Consider the following 27991-nt stretch of genomic DNA (forward strand, 5'->3'; position numbering starts at 1 on the left):
GGAAATTCAGATCCCCATAACAAGATTTTTCAAATCACCATTGAGTAGTTATTTCTTTTACCAGCAGAGTCCTCTAAAGTCAAACTGGTGTTTATACCTTCCTATTTGCACTATGTTCCAGTTTAAAGTCATATAAAAGAAAATGTTCACAATTCTTCAGAGGACACTATTATTTATTTCTCTGACAACAATAACAAAACAACTCAATATTCAAAGAAAAATAAGACCAAAATATTATCGTAATTCTAAATAGTACAACTGGAAACACACTTTATGCCAACTTTATTAAGTGCAGTCAATTTTCAATTGATCTAATATTAGCAATTTCATGTGATACAATCCACAAGTTAATAAGCAAATGCTGAGAATCTATATGCTAAAATCTCTCTGTCTCATATCTGTACAGATATACTGGAAAGTCTAATTTTAAAGTATGAAATTCACTAATTTCAAAGACCCTAGAGGAGGAGGAATCTGGTGTCATACTCTGCTTATTTTTTAAAAATCCATTAAAATGTATGCTTTCCCCCATGTTATACCTACACATATTATGTTTGGGAACATTTTAAATGGATCCTCCAAAAACTTTTTAACTAAATGTTTAACAGCCAAAGTCAGCACTGAAATACACATTTTCAATGCTTCTATCTTTTAAAAGTTAAAACTTGCCTACATTTGTTATATTATTTTGAAGCTTCAAGAGGCTTTTATGTTTATGATAAATAACTACTAACATTTGTTTCTAAAGAACCCCACATACATTATTCTCATTTAAGAGAGCAAACAATGACAATACAAAGTTATACTAGTAATGAAGTGAAATATTAATAAAAACTAAAAGGTAAATAATGTTTTTTGTGTGCATTTAAAAAAAATAATGTAAAACATTAAAATCCTGTGTCACCGAACCTCTGTAATACACAGAGGAAAAACTCCACTTTAGTTAATGCCTGTGATTAAGCATCACTGCCCACTGCAGGTGGACCAAAAGTCTCTCTAGTGCGCATTAACTGGACATCTTTATCAGCCATACAGGTATCACAGCCCCATACTGCTGATGCTTCTGCTGTTAGGAGGCCATAAGCTGTTTCAGTCATTCCAGTACAGATCCGATGAAACCATTTCTGACAAGAGGCCTCACACAAGATGGCATCCTGATCATCATTTACTTCATTTGTACAAATTCCACAAGGATACACTGGGTCGGAAGACGAATGGCCATGACGGCTTGGGTGGAGAGAGGATTTATTGCTTTTTTCAGTGGTGCAGGCATCTGTTGCACCTCTAGGTTGTCGTGGCTTGTTCTGTGTCCCATTTGCATGGCTGTTGTTTGTAGCTTCAGTGCTACTTGAACGACTGTTCTCTTGATTTACTGCATTGTTTCGATTAACATTTTTTAATTCAATATTGCTCTGATTCACTGTATCCTCCATATTTAAGTGAGGTGGATGAGCAGATGAATTTTGATTAGTGTTTTTGGTTGCTCCTTGACTAAAGTCTTGTTTTGGAGGTGGTGCTTTTGCTTGACCAAAAGTGTTTGGAGGTGGAATAAAAGAATGATTAGATTCTAATGGAGAAGTAAAACTTGAATTATTTCCAGGGACAAAATTAGTTGCCAAATCAGGATTAGATACTTGGCTAGTATTCTGTGGAGGAATCTGACTGAAGTTTTCAGCAGGATTTTGTCTAAAATGTTGATTAGGCATGTTAATGTTCTGGTTTAGTACATTATTATAAGATGGATTTCCAAAACTTGAATTATCATGTGGCCCAAAGTTAAAAGCATGAGGTCGATTAAAACCCATGCCCAAAGGATTCTGAGGAAATGGGTGTGGCTGATTCCTGAGTGAGTAAGGACCACAATATGGCGAAGACATTCTTGGGGGAACGTGAGGTGGCATTCTGAATGTGCTATAGCCTCCAAAGCCAGGATAACCAGGGCCAATATATGGATTTGATGAAGGTAGTGGTTTATAGGATATAGTATTATAGTTGTCATCAAATGGATTAGCAGCCACTAGATGGTCAGAGTTTGGATTTGGTGGTGGAGCATACTCAGATAATGGAGGAAAAGAAGGTCCCTGAAAAGAAAATGTAAAGTAAAATACATGTTCTTAACTAAAGAAGTCATTACAATGGTCCTGTTATCTTAACACCTATGAATTTAGTTTTGGTCAACTATCTCTTACCCTGTTATAAAAATTTAATTTCTTCACTTGACCTTTCCATTATAATTACTGTTAATATTTAATTATACTTAATGATAAAAATATGCATGTTTCATTGGAAAGGAAATAAGGTATGCTCTTCTTAGCATAAATCCATTGTTATTTCAAATCTCTCATGTATTTTACCTTCAAAAGAAGTTTCATTATCATAATTTTCATTTACTATGTTTTCCTGTAAACTCTTTCACTTGAAACACTAAAGTATTCTAACCCAAAGTACCATTTAGATTCCCCCCAAAATCATAAAATTAAATAACAATAAACAAGATCTATTTTTTTTCCTCTCAGTTTAACTTCAGGCAGATGCAATTAAAGTAATGCCAAAACACTAAGCTCTAGGCTTCACACTGGAAAAATAAACTGCCAGATTTAATCACATTGCAAGTTTAACAGATAGTGGCCAAAATGGAAAGGCAAAATTATTTGTACAGATATCATACTTATTTGTAGTCTTTATTATCAAGAGTGCTTCAAGGGCTGGGGATATAGCTCATTTGGTAGAGTGCTTGCCTTAAAAGCACAAGGCCCTGGATTCAATCCCCAGCATCACCAAAAAAAAAAAAAAAAAAAAAATGCTTCCAACTAGAGAATAAAGCCATAAAAGCCTATATGTATAATCACTGATTACAACTACAAGTTATAACAAAGGATGCCTCCATCATGATTGCTCTGTGATATGCACAAAACACTGAATTACTACAATAACTGAACATAACCTCAGGTTAAATTTGTTTCTACATATTTTTAAATCTTATAATTTGTTTCTACATATTTTTAAATCTTATAATAGAACTGCAGGCACTTATGCCTTTTAAAAATCTTTGAATTAGATTTAAGAATAAGTATTTTAATTTGTCTGCCTATACTTACTTCTTGCACTATTTACAATCAAAGTCTAATCAAAGCCACCGATTGCAGAATAAAAAACAAAACAATCACTGCAGAATTCATTATTAGGTTCTGAATAAAGATAGGAAAAAATACCCATTACCAAATTTGAATTTCCCTTATTAGCCTGAACATACCAACAAGAAAAAACTATTACTAAAGAAAATGTCAATTTACCTGTGTATTTGCCTTGCGCTTTTTCTTGTCTGGGCTTCCTAGTTGCACACCTGGTCCTCCTAACCCATCCAGTCCACTATCACCACCTAAAAAAAAAAAAGAAAATCCTAATAATATTTCTACTTACATGTGAAATAATTTTATCTCTCATAGCAATACCAATTTTATTAACCTGTTAATGTATCTTCTATTTTAATTAGATGATAGCAATATTCAGCCTTTAGTATCTTTGTTCCTTAGAAAGTCTTTTCTATAGTTTCACACAGAGACAATCATCCTTCTCTGCTTCCATATTTGTTATTGGGGTTTATATTTTGTCCTTAGCACCTCATTCTCTCTGTTTCCTGGCTGTCATGAACTAATCAGCTTTTCCTCTGCCATCCTTCTACCATGATGTTCTACCCCACCTCAGGTCCAAAGCAACGGACTGGCTGACCATGGACTGAACTTCTTAAATTGTAAGCCAAAGTAAACTCTTACTTCTCTAAGATAATATACAATAAGTTGTTCTTATCATATGTTAGTTACAGCAATGCAATTAAAACATTGGTTTGTTTCCAAAGATAACTGGTATTTAGATCTAGACTTCAAGGCTTGATCAGATTCAGAGTTCTAGTTTTTGCAAGATTGTTTCACGGATAATGGTTTGTTCTTCCATCAAGGGGCACGATATTTCTGGTTGCTTTTCTTTAGCACCTGTTTTAATTTTCTGTTGCATAAATTATCACACATTTGGGTACTGAAAGGGTACTTAAAACAATGTCCATTTGGGGGTAGGGGTGTAGTTCAGTGGTAGAGTGTATTCTTAGCATGTGAGGCCCTGGATTCAATACCCAAAACAAAGTCCATTTAAACCAAAGTGGAGGGAATACTTCCTATCTCATTCATTCTTTTAGGCCAGTATTACCTTAATACCAAAGACAGTTAAGAAGAGGGTTTTCAAGATGGTGGATTCACTGTTTATCCACAAGCTGGAATCAAAACAACTAGAAAACTACTACTCTTCCAGGTGGGTGACTGGGAAAAAGTTAAAGTTCAATAGTGAACAGAGACTTGGAGAAGTCCATATACTCTGGATAGTGAAGAGTGGATGAGAAAGAGTGCCCCAATACTAATTATTTTGCAGAGGGTGAAGACAGGGGAGAAAAAAGGGAGACCCTCTCTCTATACACAGGCACATAAATTGGCACAATCAGAAGGGTACTGTGAACCCTGAGCAACAGCTGATCTGAGATCTGCATAGCAGGCTGGAGCTGGAGTAGTTCTGTGCATCTAACAACCACAATGTTGGTTTTTATCTTGGGAAGGCTAGCTTACTATTTTGGGAAGCAAAAGTTCTAATTTTTCCTATTACTTAGAACCTGCTGCAAACATTATTACACTGTCTCAGTAAGCATTTTTTTTGGTAGGGCATTTGATTTTTATTAGCATAAGATCTCTGACATTACATTCATAATTGGTGGGGTAGGAAAGAACAAGAAGAACCCAAAAGTCAGGAGGAAAATGAAGAAGAAACAGCCAGAGAAATAAGGGATAAAGAACAATTTGGTGGTTTTATCTTGGAAGTCAAAGTCAGAGAGAATGCTAAACTTTTTTTTTTTTAGTATTAAAATTTATTCTTTTTTTTTTTTTAAGCAAAAGGCTTTTTTTTGTTCTTTTAAGTTATACATGACAGTAGAATGTATTTTGACATATCATACATACATGGAGTATAGCTTTCCATTCTTGCAGTTGTACATGTTGTGGAGTTACACTGGTCATATATTCAGGAATGTTATGTCTGATTCATTCTATCTTTCCCATTCCCATCCCCCATCCCTTTCCCCCATCCCCTGGCCCCCATCCAATTCAGTGAACCTTCACTCCTCCCTCCCCACCAACTATTGTGTTAGTATCTGCATATCAGAAAGAACATTTGGTCTTTGAATTTTTGGGTTTGGCTTATTTCACTTAGCATGATAGCCTCCAGTTCCATCCATTACTGGCAAATGCCATACTTTCATTCTTCTTTATGGCTGAGTAATATTGCATTGTGTATATATACTACTCAGTGGGAATTTAACTTGAGACCAAGTCTGGCCTCAGGGGAAGACTACTGAAATAAACCCTCTGAAAACTCTGCAATGGCAAACAGATCAGTGACATAGAAAGGAGAACACACTTCCCATTTAAGACTAGCAGCTTGGATGGCCAATTGAGGAAGTTCTGGGGACCAAGTGGTATGCATGATTATGTCAGCAAGGTAGATCTTGGAAGATCAGAGTCATGGGTAGTGGACTACATAGAACCCACCATGCCACTATGCCCAATGAAGATAGTTACATTTTCTTCCAAATGGGTTTCACAAAGGGTTTTGGGGACCCATATGTGCTGCCTGACCTTTGCAGTATGATAAGCTAATCTCTCTGAAGAAAATGCCTTTCAAGCTAGCTTATACTGGTGAGCAGGACAGCTGAAAACTCTTTCAACTGGTTCAGGTACCAAACCATTCCTGCTGGTTACCTGGCAAGCAAAGCCAAAGTAAGAAGGAAGGGGTGAATAGCCTTCAGTCTTTTCTCTTTCCAAGGGGCACATAGCCTAAGAAGAATCAGAAAAAAGAGTTCTGATTGGAATAGGTAGCAAACATCCATTACTCTTGCCTGCATGATTGATGACTTCCACAAACGTTTTTTGAAATTTTGATACTGGGGATTGAACCCAGAGCCTCATGCATGCTAAAGAAGTGCTCTATCACTGAGCTACATCTCAGTCCCTTTCATTTTCTTCTGAGACAGAATCTCACTAAGTTATCAAGGCTGACCTCAAACTTGTGATCCTCCTGTCTCAGCTTCCCAAGTAGTTGAAATTATTGGGAGTACCACCTTGCTAGGCTAACACTTTCATTTTTTCGCTATTTGGTTCATGTGCCTGTGTAAAAATATTTTTCATTTCTCTCTCCTTCTCCTTGTTAAGTTGCTGAGGCTGGCTTCAAACTTGTCATCTTCCTGCCTCAGTCTCCCCAGTCACTGGAATTATAGGCATCTGTTACCATGCCTGGCTAAAATTTTTTTCTTCTCTTTTTGGTTTTCTTTCTTTTTTAAGTTATTGCTTTAATTTTATACTTTACTCCTAGTTTTATTTGTATTTTCTAATTTTTCTTTTACTTTTCCCTTTTATCTGCCTTAATTTATCTCTTTTTAACTTTTCAGTTTATTGTATATTATTTTTACTTCCATGATTCCTGTTGTTTACAATATGCATATGGTAATCTTCACTTGGTTTTTACTCTATTTCTGTATTTGCTTTGCTCCTATTTGTTGTTGTTATTGTTGTTTTCTTCTTTCTACATGGTGCCAAGGATCAAGTCTGACACTCTGAGCATGTTGGATAGATTCTCTACTGCTGAGTGATACTTCCAGGCCAGCTAAGAGAAATTGCATTTTACTCCATTCCAAACCCAGCTCCTCTCAAACACTGGTGAATACTTCAGCTTAAAAAATAAGAGAGGCAAAAGCCCCCACTTGATGACCTGGCCCCAGATGGGCATGGCTAGGGGAAACCTTAAGACCCATTCTTGGAATTCAACATCATAGCAACAGAAACAACGCAAAGATTGTAGAATACTGCGCCTATCAAGGACCTTAGCATAGGCTGCTCCCATACCCTTTTAGAACACACGTTGCTAAAAACTGGAGAAGTAACCACAGAATGCATACCCAATATACTCCAGAGCGGCCCCATTTTTTTGAGGCCTATAGAAAAAGCAAAACCCCAAGGCTCTTACACTACGTGTGTCAAACTCCACTAATCACAGACATATTATAAAGTCTGGTCGGAATTAAACTCAACACTTCACAACACTCTGATATCCCAGGACACATTATGAAGAGAAGACTGTTCTCAAAGAAGACCCTCACAGATATCAACATGGGAATAGAAGAAGTGAAAAAACAAAGAAGCATGACTTCTCCAAAAGTTCACAATATTCTAGTAAATGATTCTTGATATTGAAGTGGATGAAATGTCAAAGAATTCAAATAAATGATGTTAAAAATGACCCATGAATTCAAAGAGGATACAAATAAACAGCTGACTGAACGACAACATAGTATATGAAAGCAATTCAATAAAGAGTCTGAAAAATAACCAAACATAAATTTTGTATATAAAAAGCTCAAAAAGCCAAATACAAAACTCAGTTGAAAGCCTCACTAATTGACTAGATCAGACAGAAAAAAGACTATTACAACTTGAAGACAAGGCTGATGAATTATCACATTCAGAAAGCAATAAAAACAAAAATGATCAGAATATTCAATATTTATGGGAATGACATTAAAAGACCAAACATATGCAGGGCACAGTGAAGCATGCCTGTGATCACAGTGATTTGAGAGGCTGAGGCAGGAGAATCACAAATTTGAGGCTAGCCTCAGCAACTTAATAAGACTCTGTCCCACAATAAAAAATAAAAAGGGCTGGGGGCTGTAGCTCAAAGGTTGAGTGCCCCTGAGTTCAATCCCAGTAGTAAACAAACAATAACAACAACAACAACAAAAACCCCATCAAACTTAAAGAATAGTATGAATAGATGAGGGAGTTAAGGTTCAGACTTAAAGGCACTGAAAACCCATTCAGTGAAATAATGGCAGAAATTTCACCAAATATAGGGAAAGATATGGACACTCAAGTACAGGATGCATTTATAACCTTAAGTAGATATAACCAAAACCAACCTCTACGTGACATAGTTAAACCACCCAAAGTACAGACCAAAGATAGATTATTAGAAACTTCAAGAGAGAAGTTCCAAATCATACATTGAAAACAAACCCATTACAATAACAGATTTAACTCTAAAGGTCATGAGGGCACAGAATGATGTAATTCTAAATTACTGTACCCAGCAAAATTATCCTTCAGAATTAAGGAATAAAACCCTTCCAAAATAAGTATAAACTAAAAGAATTCATGACCAATAAACCAGCATTACAGAGGATACTTAAAGGAATTCTACACATATAAAGGGAAGCAAGATAAATAAAATCACAAGAGTACAGGAAAAAATTAATTGCTCTAGAAAAGTGGATATGCAAATGAGAATTAGGAAAAAATCAAACACTAACAAAGTAGGCCATCAAATCTCTAAGATGAATAAGGAAAAAAGAAACAAACATAGGTTATTCAATGTTAGGGCAATACAGTTAGCAGCTGTATCGGGGTGGGGCATCAGGCAGCTCCAGCAAGCCAAAGCACAACCAATCAGATGCAGGCAGATAAACCCTAGTGGTGTCTTGCATCCCCCACCAATTCCAGACTACAAAGCCCCTGGAAGGCCCAGCCCTCCATCCTGGCCTTTCACTCCAGAGGACTGGTGAATCTTACCCGAGGGTCAAACCCCAATAAAACCTTGTTCAGCCACCTGACTCCTTTCTGGTCACCCTCATCTGACCTTACACTCCAAACAACCTGAAGAAAAAATTAACAAAATAGCAGTTGTACATATCTTCCAAAAGCTCAGGAAATAAAAGCAAGATTTGACGAACTGGATTATATCAAATTAAGAAGTTTCTGCACAGCAAAGGATATAATCAACCAGATGAAGAGAAAATCTTTTCCAGATATTCATCTGACAAAGAACTCATATCTAGAATACAAAAGAACTCAAACTTAACAAAAAAGTAAATTAATAAATGGGCAAATGATCTGAACTGAAACTTCTTAAAAGAAGAAATACAAATGGACTGTAAATATATGAAAAAAACTCAATATCTTTAGCTATGAGAGAAATGCAAATCAAAACTTGATTGAGTTTCCATCTCATCATAGTCAGAATGGCCACTATCAAGAAAACAAAAAATAACAAATGCTGGTAAGGATGTGGAGAAAAAAGAACCTTTATACACTACAGGTAGAAATGTAAATTAGTAAGTTACTTTGTTTATTTTTGTTGTTGTTGTAGATGGACACGAAACCTTTATTTATTTATTTTTATGTGGTACTGAGGATCAAACCCAGGGCCTCCACATGCTAGGCAAGCACTCCACCACTAAGCCACAACCCCAGCCCTAGTAAGGCACTTTGGATAACAGTATGAAGCTTCCTCTAAAAACAGATCCACCATACAATCTAGTCATATCATTTATGAGTATATGCCCTAAGGAAATGAAGTAAGCATACAAAGAGATACCTGCAAAACAATTTTTATTTCAACACTATTCACAGTATCCAAGATAAGGAAACAGCCTAGATGCTGTCAACAGATGGATTAAAAAATATGTGTGCATACACATCCCCCACACACAACCAAAGAAGTTTTATTCAACCATAAAGAAGAATGGAATCACATCATTTGTAGGAAAATGGATGGAAATGAAGGCTATCATGTTAGGCAAAATTAGCCAGACACACAAAAGTGTATCATGTTTTCTCTCATTTGTGGAAACTAAAAAAGTAAAATAACAAAGAAAGTAGACAACCTATTAGGGAAAGGTAGAGAGAAGAATAAGAAAAAGGAATAGGGAAGTTGTATATGATCACAGCACAATATATGCATGTATGGAAATGTCACAATGAAATCCAATAATTTGTACAATTAATATAATTTATTTCTTAAAAATCCAAAGACATCAAAGAAAAAAATAACTAAAGAACAACAGCTCTTAGGAATACAGATGTAAAAATTCTCAACAAAATACTAACAAGGGACTGGAGGTGTGGCTCAGTGGTAGAGCACTTGCCTGGCATGTGTGAGGCACTGGGTTCAATTCTCAGTACCACATATAAATAAAATAAAAGATCTACTGACAATTAAAAATTATTTTTTAAAAATATTAACAAACTGAATTCAGCAGCATATCTAAAGAAGAACACACTGAGACTGAATTTTTCCTAGACATGTAAGGTTGATTCAACAAATAAAAAATTAACCATGTATTATTCTATAGTAATAGAACAAAGGGATAAAAACCCACACATAATCATCTCAATAGAAACAGAAAACCATTTCACAAAACTCAACATCTCTACATGACAAAAAAAAAAAATCAACAAATTATGAAGAGAAGGGGACTTCCTCATACTAATAAGGGGTACCCACAAAAAACTCACAGCTAACATCACCCTTGAGGGTAAAAGACTGAAAGCTGTCCCTCTAAGGTTAGGAACAAGACAAGATGCCTGGTATTCAACATTATAATAGAAGTTCTAGCTGGAACAATTAGGTAAGAAAAAGAAATAAAGGTCTTCCAGATTGGAAAGAAAGAAATAAAATTATTCTGTTTGAAATAACATGAGCTTACCTATTTCTATTTCTATAAACAAGCAATGAATAATTCAAAAATGAAATTAAGAAAACAATTCCCTTTATAGTAACATATAAACTAATAAAATGGGAATAAATTTAACCAAGTTGGTCAAAGATTTCTATACTGCAATATAAAACATTGTTGAAAGAAATTAAATACAACCTAACTTCAGAGAAAGATATTCTGTGTTCACAGATTAACTATGTTAAAATGGCAATACTCTTCAAACTCTCTTGATTCATTGCTATATCTATCAAAATTCTGCCTTTTTTTTTGTAGAAATGGGTAAGCTGTTCTGAAAATTCAGAGGGAAAAAGTAAGATACACAGAATAATTAAAACAATCTTGAGGGGGAAAAAAAGGAACAAATGTGAAAGAATAACTTTCCTAATTTGAAATCTTATTATGAAGGTAGAGTAATCAAAACAGCAAGATACTGGCATAAAGAACATCATAGAGATTAATGTATGGATCTGAGCATCAGAAATAAAATTATGGGCAATTGATTTTTACAAAGGAGTCAAGATAATTTCAGGGGAGAGCACAGTCTCTAAAAGAAACACCTGAATATCTGTCACATGCAGAAATTATTTTCTGGCCAACTGCAGTGGTGTGTGCCTGTAGTCACAAATACTAGGGAGGGTGACTTGAGTCAGCAAGTTAAGATCAGTTTGGGCAACATGGCAAGATTCTATCTCAAACACACAAATAAACAATAAGACCCCAAAACAATTCATTTTAAATGGATCAAAGACTTAAACATAAGAGATAAAACTATAAAACAGAGGAATCAAGTTATAAATTTTCATGACCTTAAATCAGGCAACAATTTTTAGTCATGATACCCAAAGCACAGAAACAAAAGAAAAAGTAGATAAAATGAACTTCATCAAAATTAAAAAACTTTTGGTACCAAGAACAGTATCAAGAAAATGAAAAGACAATCCACACAATGGGAGAAAATATTTGTAAATTATATATCTGTTAAGAGTCTAGTATATACATAAAGAATTCTTACAACTCAACGAAACCAAATAACTCAACTAAAATTGGCCAAAGTGTATGTACAGCCATTTTTCCAAAGAATATAAATGAAAAGCAAATAAGCACATGAAAAGATGCTCAGCATCGTGGAAATGCAAATCATACACACTCTACACTTTTGAAATGGCACTTCGAACCCAAGAGGATGGCTGTAATCAAAAAGATAAAAGTGTTAGCAGGGATGTGAAAAAATTTATACTTAAATGTAAAGCTACCATATGATCCAGCAATTCCTCTCCTAGGTATACAACCAAGAGAATTGAAAACCTGTTTGAACAAAACTTTTTTTTATAGAAGTGTTCACAATATTACTCATAATAGCCAAAAATAAAAAAGGAAACAACCCAAATGTCTATCAACGAGTGAATGGATAAACAAAATATGGTGTATCCATACAACAGATTATTCAGTCATAAAAGGGAATGAAAATATTGATATCAAATATCATGCTATAACATGATAAACCTAGAAACTACTACCCTAAATGAAAGAAACCAGACACAAAAGACCACATACTTTATGATTCCATTCATAAGAAATGCTCAGAATAGGAAAATCTACTGAGACAGAAATAGATTAATGGTTGCCAGGCCTTTGGGGAAAAGGCCATTGGGGAAAGGGGGAAATCAGGAGGCACAGCGTTTCTTTTTGAAGCAATAAAATAGTCTGGAATTAGAAAGTAATGAGAGTTGTACAATATTGCAAATATACTAAAAACTACTGAAATGTATACTATAAAATAGTTTGGAAAATTTTACATTATGTGAATTTTATTTCAATTAAAATTTAATCAGTAGAGGAAAGGGGTAGGAGCGGGGAGGGAGGGGGAAATGCTGGGCAGTGATATTGATCAAATTATATTGTTATACTGTGGGTATGGATAAATAAGCAACAACAAATCCCATCAATATGTACCAATAAAAAATGTGTGAAAAAAGAAAAATTTAAAACAATCATTATTATCTCTCAGTCTATAATTCAGAGATCAAAAATCAGGATGGGTTTTCTGGTCAGAATATCAAACCAAAATCAAGATGTCAGTATTGTTGAGTTTTTATCTGGAGGCCCTGAGGGAAAGCTGTTCCCAAGCTCATTCCTGCTTATGATCAAATTCAGTTCTTCTTGGTTATAGGACTAAGATTCTATTCTGCTTGTCTGTCCACTTTTAGTTCCTAGAGACTAGATTTCTTGACTTAAAGTTCTCTCCACTTTCCGGTCAGAAATGGTGTTATCAAAATCTTCATGTGTTTCATGAAGTAGTCTCTGAATACCTCTTCTCCAAACAGCTGTGGGTAATTCTCTACTTACTGAGCTCATGGGAATAGGTCATATCTGCCCAGATAACCAATCTACCTTAAGGTAAACTGTGTCATATGATGTAACCTAATCAAAGGATTAAAATCCATGGAATTTACAGTCCTGGAGCCTCTATACACACTAGCAGGATAGGATAATTTAGCAGACATCTTAACCACTGATAATCAAAGTTCGGCTTTACTGATTCATTAGGGAATGCAAAATGGTGATATTTGCATTCATTCATTCATTCATTCATTCTTCTGGTACTGGGAATTCAACCCAGGGTCACTCTACCATTGCATTAAACCCCCTTTTTATTTTGAGATAGGATGTCTCTAAGTTGCTTGGTTGGACTCAAACTTGCAATTCTGTCTCAGTCTTCCAAGCAGCTGAGATTACAGGCGTGCCACCCCTGCATCCAAATGATATTTGCATGTATTTTAAACTTTCATTTCCCTTATGTGTGTTTAAAAGACATCTGTATTTCCTTTTCTATTTATTATTCTTTTACTGTTTGATTCTTTTTTTAGTAATTTGTAAGAGTTCTTTATACACTAAAAAAGCCTCCATAATGTAAACTATAGTTTTATCAAATTATATCTTGATTTATCATATAGTTTTTAATACATTTAAATTTTTTAGGATAATTTTAGATTCACAGGAGTTTTGAAAATATTGTCCATAAACCCCATACCCAGTTTCTCCTGTTACACTATTCAAAATTTTTAAAAAATAATTTAATGTAATAAAATACATCAATATTTTATTTTTTTAATCCTGGGCTTTGTCTTATATTTAGAAGAACTATTATTTTGAAAGAAAAAATAGTTCTCATGTTTTCTCCTAATGTTTTTATAGCTTCACTTTTTTTTTGTTCTAATTAGTTATACATGACAGTAGAATGCATTTGACCCATCATACATAAATGGAGTATAACTTCTTGTTCTGGTTATTCATTCATGAATAACTTCACTTTTTAATCTTAATTTTTAATTGTGACAAAGCACATTACATAAAATTAGTCTCTTAACCATTTTAACCAGTTCAATAACATTAGCCATTATTCACATTATTGTGCAACAAATCTTGAGAACTTTCATTTTGCAAAAGTGAAATTCTATACCCATTAAGCAACAACTCCCCATATTCCTCCTTCATCCACTGGTAACCACTGTTCTACTTTCAACTTTTACAAATTTGACTATTACAGATATCTCTTAAAATGGAAAAATAACTATTTGTCTTTTGTTACTGGCTTATATCACCTATTTCATTTAGAATAATGTCCCTCTTGGACATGTGGGTCGCCTCCACATTTTGGCTATTATGAATCATGCTGCTATGAATATGAGGGTACAAACATCTCTTCAAGACTCTGCTTTCAATTCTTCTGGCTACATACATAGCAGTGGAATTGCTATATCTTATGGTAATTCTATTTTTAATTTTCCTATTTAATTTTTAATTTTCCATAGTATGGTTTCATTTTTGTTATATCTTTGCTCCACATGGAATTTATTTTGGAGGAAATAAGGTAAAAACAATATTATTTTAAAAAATTTTATACCTTTATTTCTTCAGCTCACCTTTATTTATTTTTATGTGGTGCTGAGGATCAAACCCAGTGCCTCACACATGCTAGGCAAGTGCTCTGCCACTGAGTCACAACTGCAGCCCCAAAACAATATTACTTTGTTCTGGATGGCAAGCTGAATAGAGACTACCTTTTCATTTGTTAAAAGTCTTCCTCTGTGTTCCTCAATAGGGTGTTTTAAAAGATTATATATATATATATATTCAACATGACCACTATCAAAACTCAATGGCATTTCTCTCAGGAAAAAAAATCCCCAAATTCATATGGAACCACAGAAGACCATAAATAGTCAAAACGATCTTGAGAAAGAATAAAGCTGGAGGCATTACATTTCCTGATTTCAAAATATATTACAAAATGAAAGTAATCAAAACAGTATGGTACTAGCATAAAAACAGATATATGGACCAATAAACAGAATTGAGAGGCCAGAAATAAACAAACATATACACATTCAACAAATATTTGACAAGAGCACCAAGAATACATCACAGGGAGAGAACACTATCTTCAACAAATGGTGCTAGAAAAATTGGATATCAATGTGCAAGAGTGAAATCTTATACCATGCACAAAAATTAATTCAAAATGAACTAAGGACTTAAATATAAAATCTGAAACTTTAAAACTCCTAGAAGAAAACACGGAAAAAATTCCCTGTCATTGGTCTTGGAAATAATCTTTTGTATATGACACCCAAAGCATAAAGCAACAAAAGCAAAACTAAACGAGTGGGATTACATCAAACCAAAAAGCTTCTGCACAGCAAAGAAAACAACAAAATGAAAAAGAAATCTATGAAATGGAAGAAAATGTTTGCAAATTATATACCTTACCAGGTAAGGGGTTATTATCCAAAATACATAAGGTACTCATACAACTCCATAGCGAAAAAAAAAATCTTATTATGGGAAATTAAAAATAGAACTATCATAAGATGTATAAGCCAATTTCTGCATAAATATCTGAAAGAAATGAAATCAGTATCTTAAAGAGCTATTTGCATTCCCATGTTTATTTCAGCATTATTTATAAAAACCTAGACATGGAAAAAAACCTATGTGTTCACTGATGGATGAATGGATAAAAAAATTTATATATATATAAATATATATGTAAATATATGTATTTATATGTGTATATACATATATATGAAACAATCATATGTGTATATATAAAATAAAGGTGTATGTATGTGTGTATGTAGCAAATATGTCTCATTTTGTATCTGCCCATGGTATATGACCTTTTCCATAAGTCCTCAATAAATGATGGTTGAGTCCAAGCTATAAGACTGGTACAAAACTGAAGGAGAGAAAATTATATAGGATAATATTAACAATGAATGTTTACTGTGTGTCAGATATTGCAATAAGTATTTTATATACACAAGCTTACTTGATTCCCAAAAAATCCTTAGTTCCTTTCATTTTGTAGATAAGGAAACAGGCTCAGATTTAATTAACTAACTAGCTCAAGATCACATAGTTGTATCTTTCTGACTAAAAAACCTACTCCTGAAATTTTTAATTATGCATGAGTGATTCTCAAATGTTAATGTGCATAAAATTACCAGGAAGTTTGTCAAAACACAATACTAAGCCTCATTCCCTATAATTCTGACTCAGTAATTCTGGGATAAAGTCCATGAATTTGTATTTCTAATAATCCCTCAGGTAATAGAGATGTTGATCCATCAACCACATATTGAATAGCAATGCACAACTTTATTCCTTTTAGACTCCACTACCTTTCTCTTTTAAGTTATATGACAAACACTTTGGTAGGTACTCCTTTAAAAATTACTTTTTTGATTTAGTTTCGTGCATGGTGAGAGATATGGGTTTAGTTTCATTCTGTTGCATATGGATTTCCAATTCTCCCAGCACCATTTGTTGAAGAGGCTATCTTTTCTCCATTGCATATTTTTGGAACCTTTGTCTAGTATGAGAAAATTGTATTTATTTGGGTTTGTGTCCGTGTCCTCTATTCTGTACCATTGATCTACCTTTCTATTTTGGTACCAATACCATGCCGTTTTTGTTACTATTGCTTTGTAGTAGAGTTGAAGACCTGGTATTGCAATACCCCCTGTTTCACTCTTCCTGCTAAGGATTGCTTTAGCTATTCTGGGTTTCTTATTCTTCCAGATGAATTTCATAATTGCTTGCTCTATTTCTGTAAGGTACATCATTGGGATTTTAATTGGAATTGCATTGAATTTGTATAGCACTTTAGGTAGTATGGCCATTTTGACAATATTAATTCTTCCTATCCAAGAACATGGAAGATCTTTCCATCTTCTAAGGTGTTCTTTAATTTCTTTCTTTAGTGTTGTATAGTTCTCATTGTAGAGGTCTTTCACCTCTTTTGTGAGATTGATTCCCAAGTATTTTATTTTTTTCGAGGCTATTGTGAATGGGGTAAAATGGATTAAGGACCTTGGAATCAGACCAGAGACCCTGCAGATTACAGAAGAAAAAGTAGGTCCAAATCTTCACCTTGTTGGTCTAGGATCAGACTTCCTTAACAGGACTCCCATAGCACAAGAAATAAAAGCTAGAATCAACCACTGGGATAGATTCAAACTAAAAAGCTTTCTCTCAGCAAAGGAAACTATCAGCAATGCAAAGAAAGAGCCTACAGAGTGGGAGAATATCTTTGCCAATCATACTTCAGATAGAGCAATAATCTCCAGAATCTATAAAGAACTCAAAAAACTCTACTCCAAGAATTCAAATAATCCAGTCGACAAATGGGCTAAGGAAATGAATAGACACTTCACAGAAGAAGATCTACAAGCAATCAACAAACATATGGAAAAATGTTCAACATCTCTAGTAATAAGAGAAATGCAAATCAAAACCACCCTAAGATTACATCTCACCCCAATTAGAATGGCAATTATCAAGAATACGAGCAACAACAGGTGTTGGCGAGGATGTGGGGAGAAAGGTACACTCATACATTGCTGGTGGGGCTGCAAATTAGTGCAGCCACTCTGGAAAGCAGTGTGGAGATTCCTTAGAAAACTTGGAATGGACCTACCATTTGACCCAGCTATCCCACTCCTTGGCCTATACCCAAAGGACTTAAAATCAGCATACTACAGAGATACAGCCACATCAATGTTCATAGCTGCTCAATTCACCATAGCCAGACTGTGGAACCAACCTAGATGTCCTTCAATTGATGAATGGATAAAGAAACTGTGGTATATATATACAATGGAATATTACTCAGCCATAAAGAATGATAAAATTATGGCATTTGCAGGCAAATGGATGAAATTGGAGAATATCATGCTAAGTGAGATAAGCCAATCTCAAAAAGCCAGAGGACGAATGATATCGCTAATAAGTGGAGGATGACACATAATGGGGGGGAGGGAAGGGTTAGTGTTAGGGTTAGAGTTAGGGTTAGGGAGGGGGGCAAGTATGGAGGAAGGAAGTACTGTATAGAGGGAAAAGAGGGGTGGGAAGGGTGGGGGGAAGGGAAAAAATAACAGAATGAATCAAACAACATTGTTCTATGTAAATTTATGATTACACAAATGGTATGCCTTTACGCCATGTACAGAGAAACAACATGTATCCCATTTGTTTACAATAAAAAAATAAATAAATAATAAATAAAAATTTTAAAAAATGAATTGTAAAAAAAAAAAATTACTTTTTTGTTGGAAATAAACATACTCATTATGAAGAAGTCATAAGCAATGGATGTGAAGAAAAAAATCACCCTGTGCCAATTCAAACATACCATTCTATATAATGCTGGATCCCTGTTAGGTTGTGCCAACAGGGATTGCTAGGAGGAGACAGGAAGACTGAGGGAGAAAAATGAATATGCTCTTTCTGTTCCTCTCAGTGGTACCTGGCCTCATTTCTACTCACCTGCAGTGGTAGTTTGTTCCCAGCACATCAATTTCAGTAGTTAAATACTGTTTGCAGTATTTCCAACACTTGCAGAAAACAGCCTTGCATGCTCCTCAAGAGACACCTCAGTAGGTATCTGGGTCCTAAGCTGGCAGGGTCTCTCCTCCAAGACCAAGACACTAAACTCAGAAATCTGAGTTTAAACTCCATGATGCCCTGCCTCTTGGTTTATGTATTTAAATAATTTCAATATCTTTTCCTTTGTCTCACAGCCTTGGGGATGATAACTGCTTCCCACAATTGCTTCTTCCATGAAAACTTTAGTATTCTATTTTTGCTACTTCAGTTCAATATTTGTTAACAATAATTCATATTCTTTGTTAAAGAATGGTGTGGGGTTTTCCTCCTGACCAGATTCTGACATACATCTCAAGTTCCACCATACATGATCATCATTATTAAGATCATTCCAGACATCTAGCTTGCTATCTACCTATTTTCCCTTTTGTATAGATAGACACACATACAATTTTACAAAAATAGGATACTATTTTTAAATAAAAGCATTAAAATTTTAACTTTATTAGAATTTAATAAAACTAAAATAAACTGAAAAATATGTTAAATGCTTCTTCACCCAGAGAAAATAATCCTCTAAGGTGAAGAAAAGACATCATGAAAAACATTAAGTTGTAAAAATTATATATTTTTTTCATTTTTATTTATGTTTTTAGTGGTGCTGGGGATTGAACTTAGGGCCTCATGCGTGCTAGGCAGTGTACCAATGAGTTATATATGCCAAGCCCTTTTTTCATTTCAGATAGCATTTACTGACTCACTGCTTCAAAAGTTAAAGATAATATAATCTCACATATAATCCTACTCTTTGTCCCTATTTAGAAGGGTATTTTCCATTTCTAGATCCAATTCTTTATTTCAGATATTCTTTTTTCATCTCTTTGATTACTTTTTCTGCTGTATTTGTTGAGAGCTCTACTTCAGGGGGCACTACTTTTCATTATGCTACAAATTTTTGGCTCCATATCTGTTAGCTAGCTATTCTGACTTTACTATGTCTTTTTCATCTGCACTTAGTATGTTTATCTGAATCTTTTCTACCTTGTAACCCTCTCTATTCTGATCCTTATTTCTAATTTATGTATTTACATATTTTATTTGGAGAAATGTCTATCCAAATCCTTTGGCCATTTTCTAGCTGAAAGATTGTTTATTTGGTTTTGTTAAGCTCTAAGAATTCTTTATTCATTCTGAATACAAGACTTTTTTATCTTTTAATTTTTTACAGACTGCATTTGGATTCACTGTATACAAATAGGGTACATCATTTGTACATATGGTTGTACATGATGTAGATTCATACCATTCGTGTAATCGTTTATGTACATAGGGTAATGATGCCTGTCTCAGTCCACCATTTCTTTTTTTTTTGGTACCAGTTAATAAAGGAACCTAAATAACTCACATTAAAACTTAGAGTTAATGCTGGACACAGTGCCACACACACTCCTCCCTCTCATCTCCTTCTACATAATCTAAAGCTCCCCCATTCTTCTCTCCCTCCCCACCCCCAATACTAGACTTTGAACAGAGAAATAATTTGCAAACATGCCTAGCATGCAAGGGGCCCTGGGTTCAATTCCCAGAAATGCAAATAAATAAATAAATAAGTTGTGAATATTTTCTCCCATTTTGTGGGTTGTCTTTTGCACTTTGGTAGTATTCTTTGACACATAATTTTTAAAATTTTGATGAAATCCAATTTACCTATTTCTTCTTTGGCTATTTGAGTAAAACAATATTTATCTACTTCTAAGATAATAGCCTGCCTCCCTAAAATTTTATGCATATACTAAGTCTTCCTTTGCAGACCACAGAAGGCAAAAATGGACACTCATGGTTCAAACTAAAAGAACTCCTATGATTTAATTCTAATTCGATATGGCAATGCCATCTGGGTAGATGGTAAATAAAGGACAGTGAGATCCAATTCATTCCTTGAGGTCATTCATTCAAATCAGAGTTAACCAAATCTAATTCAAGTGTATATACTCAGTAGCCCACATAAAATGAATTGATAATTGCAGGCTAATAATTTGTATGCAGTTCTACATAAAGGACTTATTAAACAGAAATCTGTGTTGTTCTTTAATGTGAATACCTAGATATTCTGATGGGTGTGGTATGGAAGGAGTATTAACAAGTCTTAAGAGGTCAAAGAATAAAGCAGTTATATAAATAAATGTGCCAAACTTCAAAGAACTATCTTGCCTAACATCTGTCATGGGTATTCCATTTTAACAAGTAGAAAAAGGTAATTCTTAAAGATAAAAACAACTATTAATAAATTAGTCTCCAGGATATCTGAATTATCATTCACAGTATTCTTAAGGCTAGTGAATAACTATAATTTTATAATTAAAACACTGTAATTTAATAATGGGCAAAGGTACTTTTGTATATGTGTGCGCTATGGGATTGAATCCAGGGCCTCATGCATTCTGAGCAAACACTATACCACTGAACTACTTCCCCAGCCCAAAATGTACTCTCAATTGAATCTACCATCTGTGCTTAATTTCCAAAAATCAAAGAATTGCTTGTAAATACTGGGTGCAAAACTCTAACATTTGAAATCATTTAAATAAACTCATTATTTTCAAGTAAGCTATAAATAAAACCACCTAAAATTCTCTTTTAAAAATGGAATTTTGACCTGGTGCCATGGTGCATGCCTGTAATCCCAGCAGTTCAGGAGGTTGAGGCAAGAGGACAGCAGCAAGTTCAAAGCCAGCCTCAGCAAAAGCTAGGCACTAAGCAACTCAGTGAGATCTTGTCTCTAAATAAAACACAAAAATTAGGGCTGGTGGTGTGGCTCAGTGCTCGAGTGTCCCTGAGTTCAATCCCCAATAACCCACACCTCAAAAAAATGGAGTTTTGGCTGGCGGTGTGGGTTGGTAGTAGAACACATACTTAGTATGCAGAAGGCCCTTGGTTTGATCCTTAGCATGCAAACACACTGACATACATACACATATACACAACCCACAAAAATTGCATTTTTACCTGGGCAACACAAGACTCCATCTCAACAAATAAATATGTAATTAAAAAAAAAACTGAGTGTTATAGTATTCATTTTTTATATAAGTCTAACATCTTCACCCTCATCCCATAAAGCAAATCTTCAAGGTCCCACTGATCCCTATTCCCCATTTATAGTTCATCTAAAGAGTTAACTGTATAACACTTTCAATGCCTCTGACTCTTGGTCTTACATATGTACTTTCTCCTGCTATCTATAATGCTGATGGCTCTTCTACATGATATAATCAGTAATATTGGATTAGATGCATGGTCATCAGGGTTAATTAAGAATACAAGCTATTAAGAATTTCTATGATCTTCTTTCTTATAAAATGAAGAGAAAGATCAGATTTCAAGGGAAGGGAATGTTATTAACTTGCAGTTTTGTGGGGCTTTTTTGGAGGGGGAGTTACTGGGGATTGAACTCAGGCCCTGGCACTCAACCACTGAGCCACATCCCTAGTTCTAGCTTGTATTTTATTTAGAGACAGGGTCTCACTGAGTTGCTTAGCACCTCACCATTACTGAGGCTGGCTTTGAGCACTTGATCCTCCTGACTCAGCCTCTTGAGCGGCTGGGATTATAGGTGTGTGGCACGGTGCCCAGCATTAACTTGGAAGTTTTAATGTGAGTTATTTAGGTTCCTTTAATAACTTTGGTACCAGAGTTTCTATCTACCTGCTCTATATACCCATTTGCTGCTACTTCTGTAAGAGCTTGGGGCGCACAGCCAAAAGGGACTGCCACATTTCTTATGACACTCTAAACCTTTTGTTAATATTTGAATTTCTTCATTTCATCTCTTTACTCCTAAGTGCTGAGCACCCTCTGAAAGTACAAGAGGAATATAAGAGGGAAAGGATGAAGTCAAAAGTGGAACAAGAAGTCTAAGAAAGAGAAGGAATTTTATCTATCAATTTGATTACACCACATTATGCCTGTCAACCCTAATTAAGCAAAAAATCCTCTTACCTCTTTTCGCCTTTATAAGCTAGAAGTTGAAGTTGCATCTTTCCCTATAGAATTATATGAGATTCCAATCTAGTAAATGAAGAATTTTTTTCCCATCCAAAGATGTTGTAAGTTAAGAATTTCTTTGATATAAATTAAATCTCTTTTTCCTATCTGTAATTTTTACTTATATAAATGAGGAATATTTACTTTAGGTTTTTTATGTATTTTCAATATTCATCTTTTAATCTCACTTATCATACTAACTACTCCGGTAGAATGTTTTTCTAAAAAATTAATATGTTGAAGCTTAATCTCAATGTAATGCTATTAATAGGTGGGACCTTCTGAGAGGTAGTTAGGAGGAGATACACGATGGCAGACTAGAGGGAGGCTGCGTTCCTAGTCATTCCGTAACTCGGGTTCAGGCAGAAGATATCTGTTTCTCTATGAAGCAGTCTTTGCTGCTTATTGATCCCCTGTTGTTTACCCGATTTGTCCACTACGATCACCTGCAATCTGCCAGCATATTGACTACCTTTTGAGTACAGATTGCTCACTGATTGTTGCCTATCATCTGCCATTTGCCCTTTTGCCTGCCTCCTGCCTGCCCATCACCTGCCCTTCACCTTCTCATACCCTGAGGTCCACCTGCCAATAGTCCACTTGTAGCCTGCAGACCTGCAGACAACCACATAATGCCAATGGATTGCCAGTTGCCTGCTGTTGCCTGAAAGTCCACTGTCACAGCAGGTTTGCCTGTTACACCTGTCTGCCACAATTTTGAGACAACAGCCAGAACCTGCAGGACCCCTGTCCGCACTGACCAAGGACTGCCTCCAGGACCCCTCAATCAGACGAACCACACCCCCTTCCACCCCCTGCCCCAACCACACCTCGCTTCCAGGACCCCAGCTGACCACGCCCACACCCCAAGCTGCAGCTTCCCATTTGCCAACACATTTGGAGGCTAGTGAGACCATCTTGGATTATCCTGGAAGCGAAAGCTCCCATCTTTAGGTGGGGCAAATCCCATCCTGAGATGCCTACTGAAGACTGGAAGCTCATTGTCAGGTACCTCTCATGCATCAGGCTACTGAAGACTGTGAGGTTTGAATACTATATGACTGTTACAGTGTAGATTTTTTTTTCTCCTTTTTGAAATTTTTAAAGTTTTTATTTCTTTATTTTTCTTGCTCTATTTTCCTTTTACCTGTTTCCTCAGTCTCTTTCTCCCTTTTCTCATGTTAACAACCAACTTCTTTTGATTATATTTTCACTTTCTATGATCTAGAACTTCTATATACTCTTTTCTTATCATCCCATTAACCGTTACATCCTACACCCCTCCCCATCCTTTGTCCTCCATTAGAAACTGCAGACCTTATTGCATATCTTTTTGTTATCCTGTAGATAATAATTGAACTCATCCTGTTTATTATGACAATATTGTTAACGGCTTCATAGAGGTTATTTGGTTTAGGGCTGCATATTGTCTGTACTGGGTGCTGCTAATATTGATCTCCCCCCTTAAAGAGGAGGTTCTGGAAACCTGTAGGGTCACTATAAGCCTATGGGGGGAAAGTACAAAATCCCAGATCTGCACTGCTAGAGGGGAGGATACAGGAACAATATGAAAAAACAAGGGAATAAAATGTTCCATACAAACCTAGATTCTATATTAATAGAATCTAGTGACAGCATGGTAGAAGAAATGTCAGAAAAGGAGTTCAGAATATACATAATTAAAATGATTAGTGAAGTAAAGGATGAGATAAGACAGCAAATGCAGGCAATGAATGATCACTCCAATAAGCAGTTGAAAGAGCAATTGCAAGAAGCAAAAGATCATTTCAACAAAGACATAGAGATTCTTAAAAAACAACAACAACAAAAAAAAAAAAACCAGAAATCCTTGAAATGAAGGAAACAATAAACCTAATAAAAAAAACTCAATGGCGAGCATCACCAATAGAGTAGATCACTTGGAAGACAGAACCTCAGACAATGAAGACGAAATATTTAATCTTGAAAATAAAGTTAACCAAATGGAGAAGATGGTAAGAAATCATGAATGAAACCTCCAAGAACTATGGAACACCATGAAAAGATTAAATTTAAGAATTATTGGGATTGAGGAAGGTACAGAGATACAAACCAAAGGAATGAACAACCTATTCAATGAAATAATATCAGAAAATTTCCCAAACCTGAAGAATAAAATGGAAAATCAAATACAAGAGACTTACAGAACACCAAATGCACAAAATTACAACAGATCTACACCAACGCACATTATAATAAAAATGCCTAACATACAAAATAAAGAGAGGCAGTTAGGTTTACATTATGCCATTTGGGCTGGGCTCTGATGCTGGAATTAGTGGCCCTATAAGAAGATGAGAGCTTTCTCTCTCTCTCTCTATATATATATAGATATAGATATAGATATAGATATAGATATAGATATACACACACAAGTGTCCCCCTAACCTCCATACACATACAGAGGAAAGGCTATGTGAGAAAACAGCAGTCTATAAATCAAAAAGAGGTCCTTAGGAACTCAATATAATGTCACTTCCCAGGTACCAAAAATAAATATCCATTGTTTTAAGTCACTCAGTCTATGGTAGTTTGTTATAGTAGCTCAAGTTAAGACACTGGCTCATAAGTAATGTAACTACATTATTTTAGAAATACTTAATAAATAATATTTTCTTTTAAGTGGAAAAAAGTCAGCTAAGCTTAGTTATGCACTTTATGTTGATTAAATGACACTAACCATGTAAAGTGCATGGCACACAGTGGACACGCAAACATTGGCCAACATTTTGCTTTCCTTGAGACCAAACTGTACCAGAAGCTCACTCACTATAGTTGCATAGCATTTAAAGTCCTACCAAAATATCTAATATCCAGAAATATAAACATACTTGTTGGATACTCAAATACCAGTTTTTCATTATAGCATACAAGTCTGAAATCTAATGTCAATTTATTCTATCATTTACTATGGGTATGAACATCTTACCTAACAGTTTTATCTTCATCTGAAACATGGACTTTTCTAATATTGATCTCTACTATGGAATGTAAATATCATGAATCAACCTGGGAATACAGTATTATATAAACTTCATTAAGCATTTGGCAAAATGGCCTTATGTAACTGAAATGAAAGTGCCACTATTTTCTTTTAAAATGCATGGTAGTAAAATAAAATAAAATAAAATAGAATGCATGTAGTATCCACTACATGATACCCAGAACCTAGATCAATCTGGGCACGTAATGTTAAATTCAGACTCAACATTAGTGATTAAAGGTTTCAAATACAACTCCTCAACATCAGTGATTAAAGGTTTCAAATACTTACGGTTCCTGTGCTGTTATCCCCAAAGTAATGATCTTTGTATTGCTGAGTAAAATGGAGTTTAAGGTTGCTTACACAGGTAAAGTTTAGAAGGGCAGGTATGTGGTATTCATCTATGAAGCTGACTATGCAATAATACCTTTGATAATAAACTTAAAATCTCATTATATTACAAGATCAGTCAACTTTTTAGACAAAAAGATCTTCATAAATCATGGGGACAAAGCTGTAGTATTCACAAGTATTCAATATTTGTCTTTTCCAGCAAAACTGTGAAATCTAAGGCTATTAAATTTTTTTATTCACTGCTTTCTTCCGGGGGGGGGGGACTTTAATTTCTATTCTCTTCATGCCCACCCTAATCAAAATAAGAATCTATTATAGGTTACTTATACTTATTGACTGATTGATTAAATATATCTGAAAGTATATGTTGATTACATTACTAAAGGTATCTTTTAGACCTTGATTTATAATTTTAATAAAAAACCGAAAACTTACAACGGGCCAGACAATATTCAAAGTACTTGATATATATGAACTCATTCAATCCTTCAAACAGCTCTATGAAATAAGTACAATTGTTCTCATTTTGTAGCTGAGGAAACTGACACAGAGAAGTTAAATAACTTGCCAAGGACCATACATCTAAAAAAGAAAAATTGCAATAACTTTGGTAGTCAGGTTCAGAGTCAAAATACTGCACTATTCCTTGTTATTGCAACTAGCACATCAATAGAGACTGGAACCAAGAAAAAAGACCTGAAATCATTTTTGACCATGCTTTAAGACCAACCTTGATGGTAAAGGTAGTTTAGATCCCTTGTTGCCTGGGATAAGAATGGTAGAAGAGTAAATTTTATCATCATCCCAAGAGGGTAAGTTCTCTCTAGCACTGGAAAAAGTAAAGTTTTTTGTTAACGTCCATCAAATTAGATTTCAGAAATACTTGTTGATCTTCTAAATGTACAAAAGAAATCCTCCCTGTAAGGATCTCATATTCTATAGGAAACAATTTTCCTTTCTCTCCTTGCGTTTTGAAACTCTTAACTTTACTGTGATAAATATTATAAGATGAGCATAGGATATTGAGGGAACACAGGCCTGCCCACCCTGATCTTGAGGAAGAGTTTGGAGAAGACATTTTGGGAGGACTCACCTGAGCTGAAGCTTTGAAAATGAATATCTTATCAAAAGTATGGGAAAAAAAAGAAGGCACACCTAGCAGAAGGAATGCAGAGTTTTAAAGGCAAGACAAACCATGACAACATCTAGAAAGGAAGTATGAATATTCTGGGACTGAAGCACAGGAGCCAAGGGACAGCATTTCATGGAATGTGAAGAATGAAGAACTAAATAGTAGGCCTGGGCCAAATAAAAAAGGGCCAATATGAGAGGTGGATTTTTATCCTCAAATAATGAAGAACCACTGAATAATTTTATAAAAGAGTAAGATGATTGAATTGTGGTTTTTAGAGCACTATGGCAATTGAACACAATAGTTAGGATCTCAGGCCCTAGAGTCAAAGTTCTTTGCCACTTACTAGCTGGGCAAACTTGAATGTTACCAAAGCACATGTTATTTAACCTCTTTGAGGATCAGTTCCTTTAATGTAAAGCTAGAATGATAACAACATCTAATTCATATGGTTACTAAGAGAATTAAGGCAGGTAATCTACTTAAACCACTTAGAAAAGTACTTGGTAAGTACTCAGCAGATGGTAGTTATTTATCATTAGAAGTGACAATGTGGATGGATTAAGATGGACAAAAGGGGAGATCAGGAATCTAAGCTCCTATAAGAATCAAAGAGATAAAAGACACTAAAGATTGTGGAAAGATCAAGAAGGCAGTAGGCTCAAAAAATTAAGGAGACAGATATTATAGGACTTAGGGACAGTGTTGGGGAATGAGTTTAGGCCACTGGACAAATGATGGTCAGGGATACTCGAGAAAGAGTATATTGGTCATCTCAGAGATAGACACCTTTTGTTCAACATGTTAAAAGCAAAATTCAATTATGAAACCCTCATAAATACACTCCCATCTACTTTTCCTTGTATCTGTGACACTATTTTCCTGCAACTTTGCTCCTACCTCTCTGACAACTCCTTCACATTCTGCTTTTCAGGGTCTTCATTTCCCTTCTGTTGGATAGGTG

The 27991-nt window shown here is 35.0% G+C and overlaps 1 protein-coding gene across 1 annotated transcript in view; it reads right to left on the reverse strand.

The window, feature by feature from the left end:
- Positions 1-265: 265 nt before the first annotated feature.
- The window catches only part of PYGO1 (pygopus family PHD finger 1), a 33334-nt gene continuing 5608 nt past the window's right edge, over positions 266-27991 (reverse strand). Inside the window, exons 2-3 of the mRNA XM_079128424.1 lie at positions 3294-3379; positions 266-2081 (exon numbers count right to left, since the gene is read on the reverse strand). Coding sequence (XP_078984550.1) covers positions 957-2081; positions 3294-3379 — 1211 coding nt within the window. The 3' untranslated portion in view covers positions 266-956. The remainder of the gene's footprint in view (positions 2082-3293; positions 3380-27991) is intronic.

Source organism: Sciurus vulgaris (assembly GCF_902686455.1).
Source record: "Sciurus vulgaris genome assembly, chromosome: 2".
Taxonomy (NCBI): domain Eukaryota; kingdom Metazoa; phylum Chordata; class Mammalia; order Rodentia; family Sciuridae; genus Sciurus; species Sciurus vulgaris.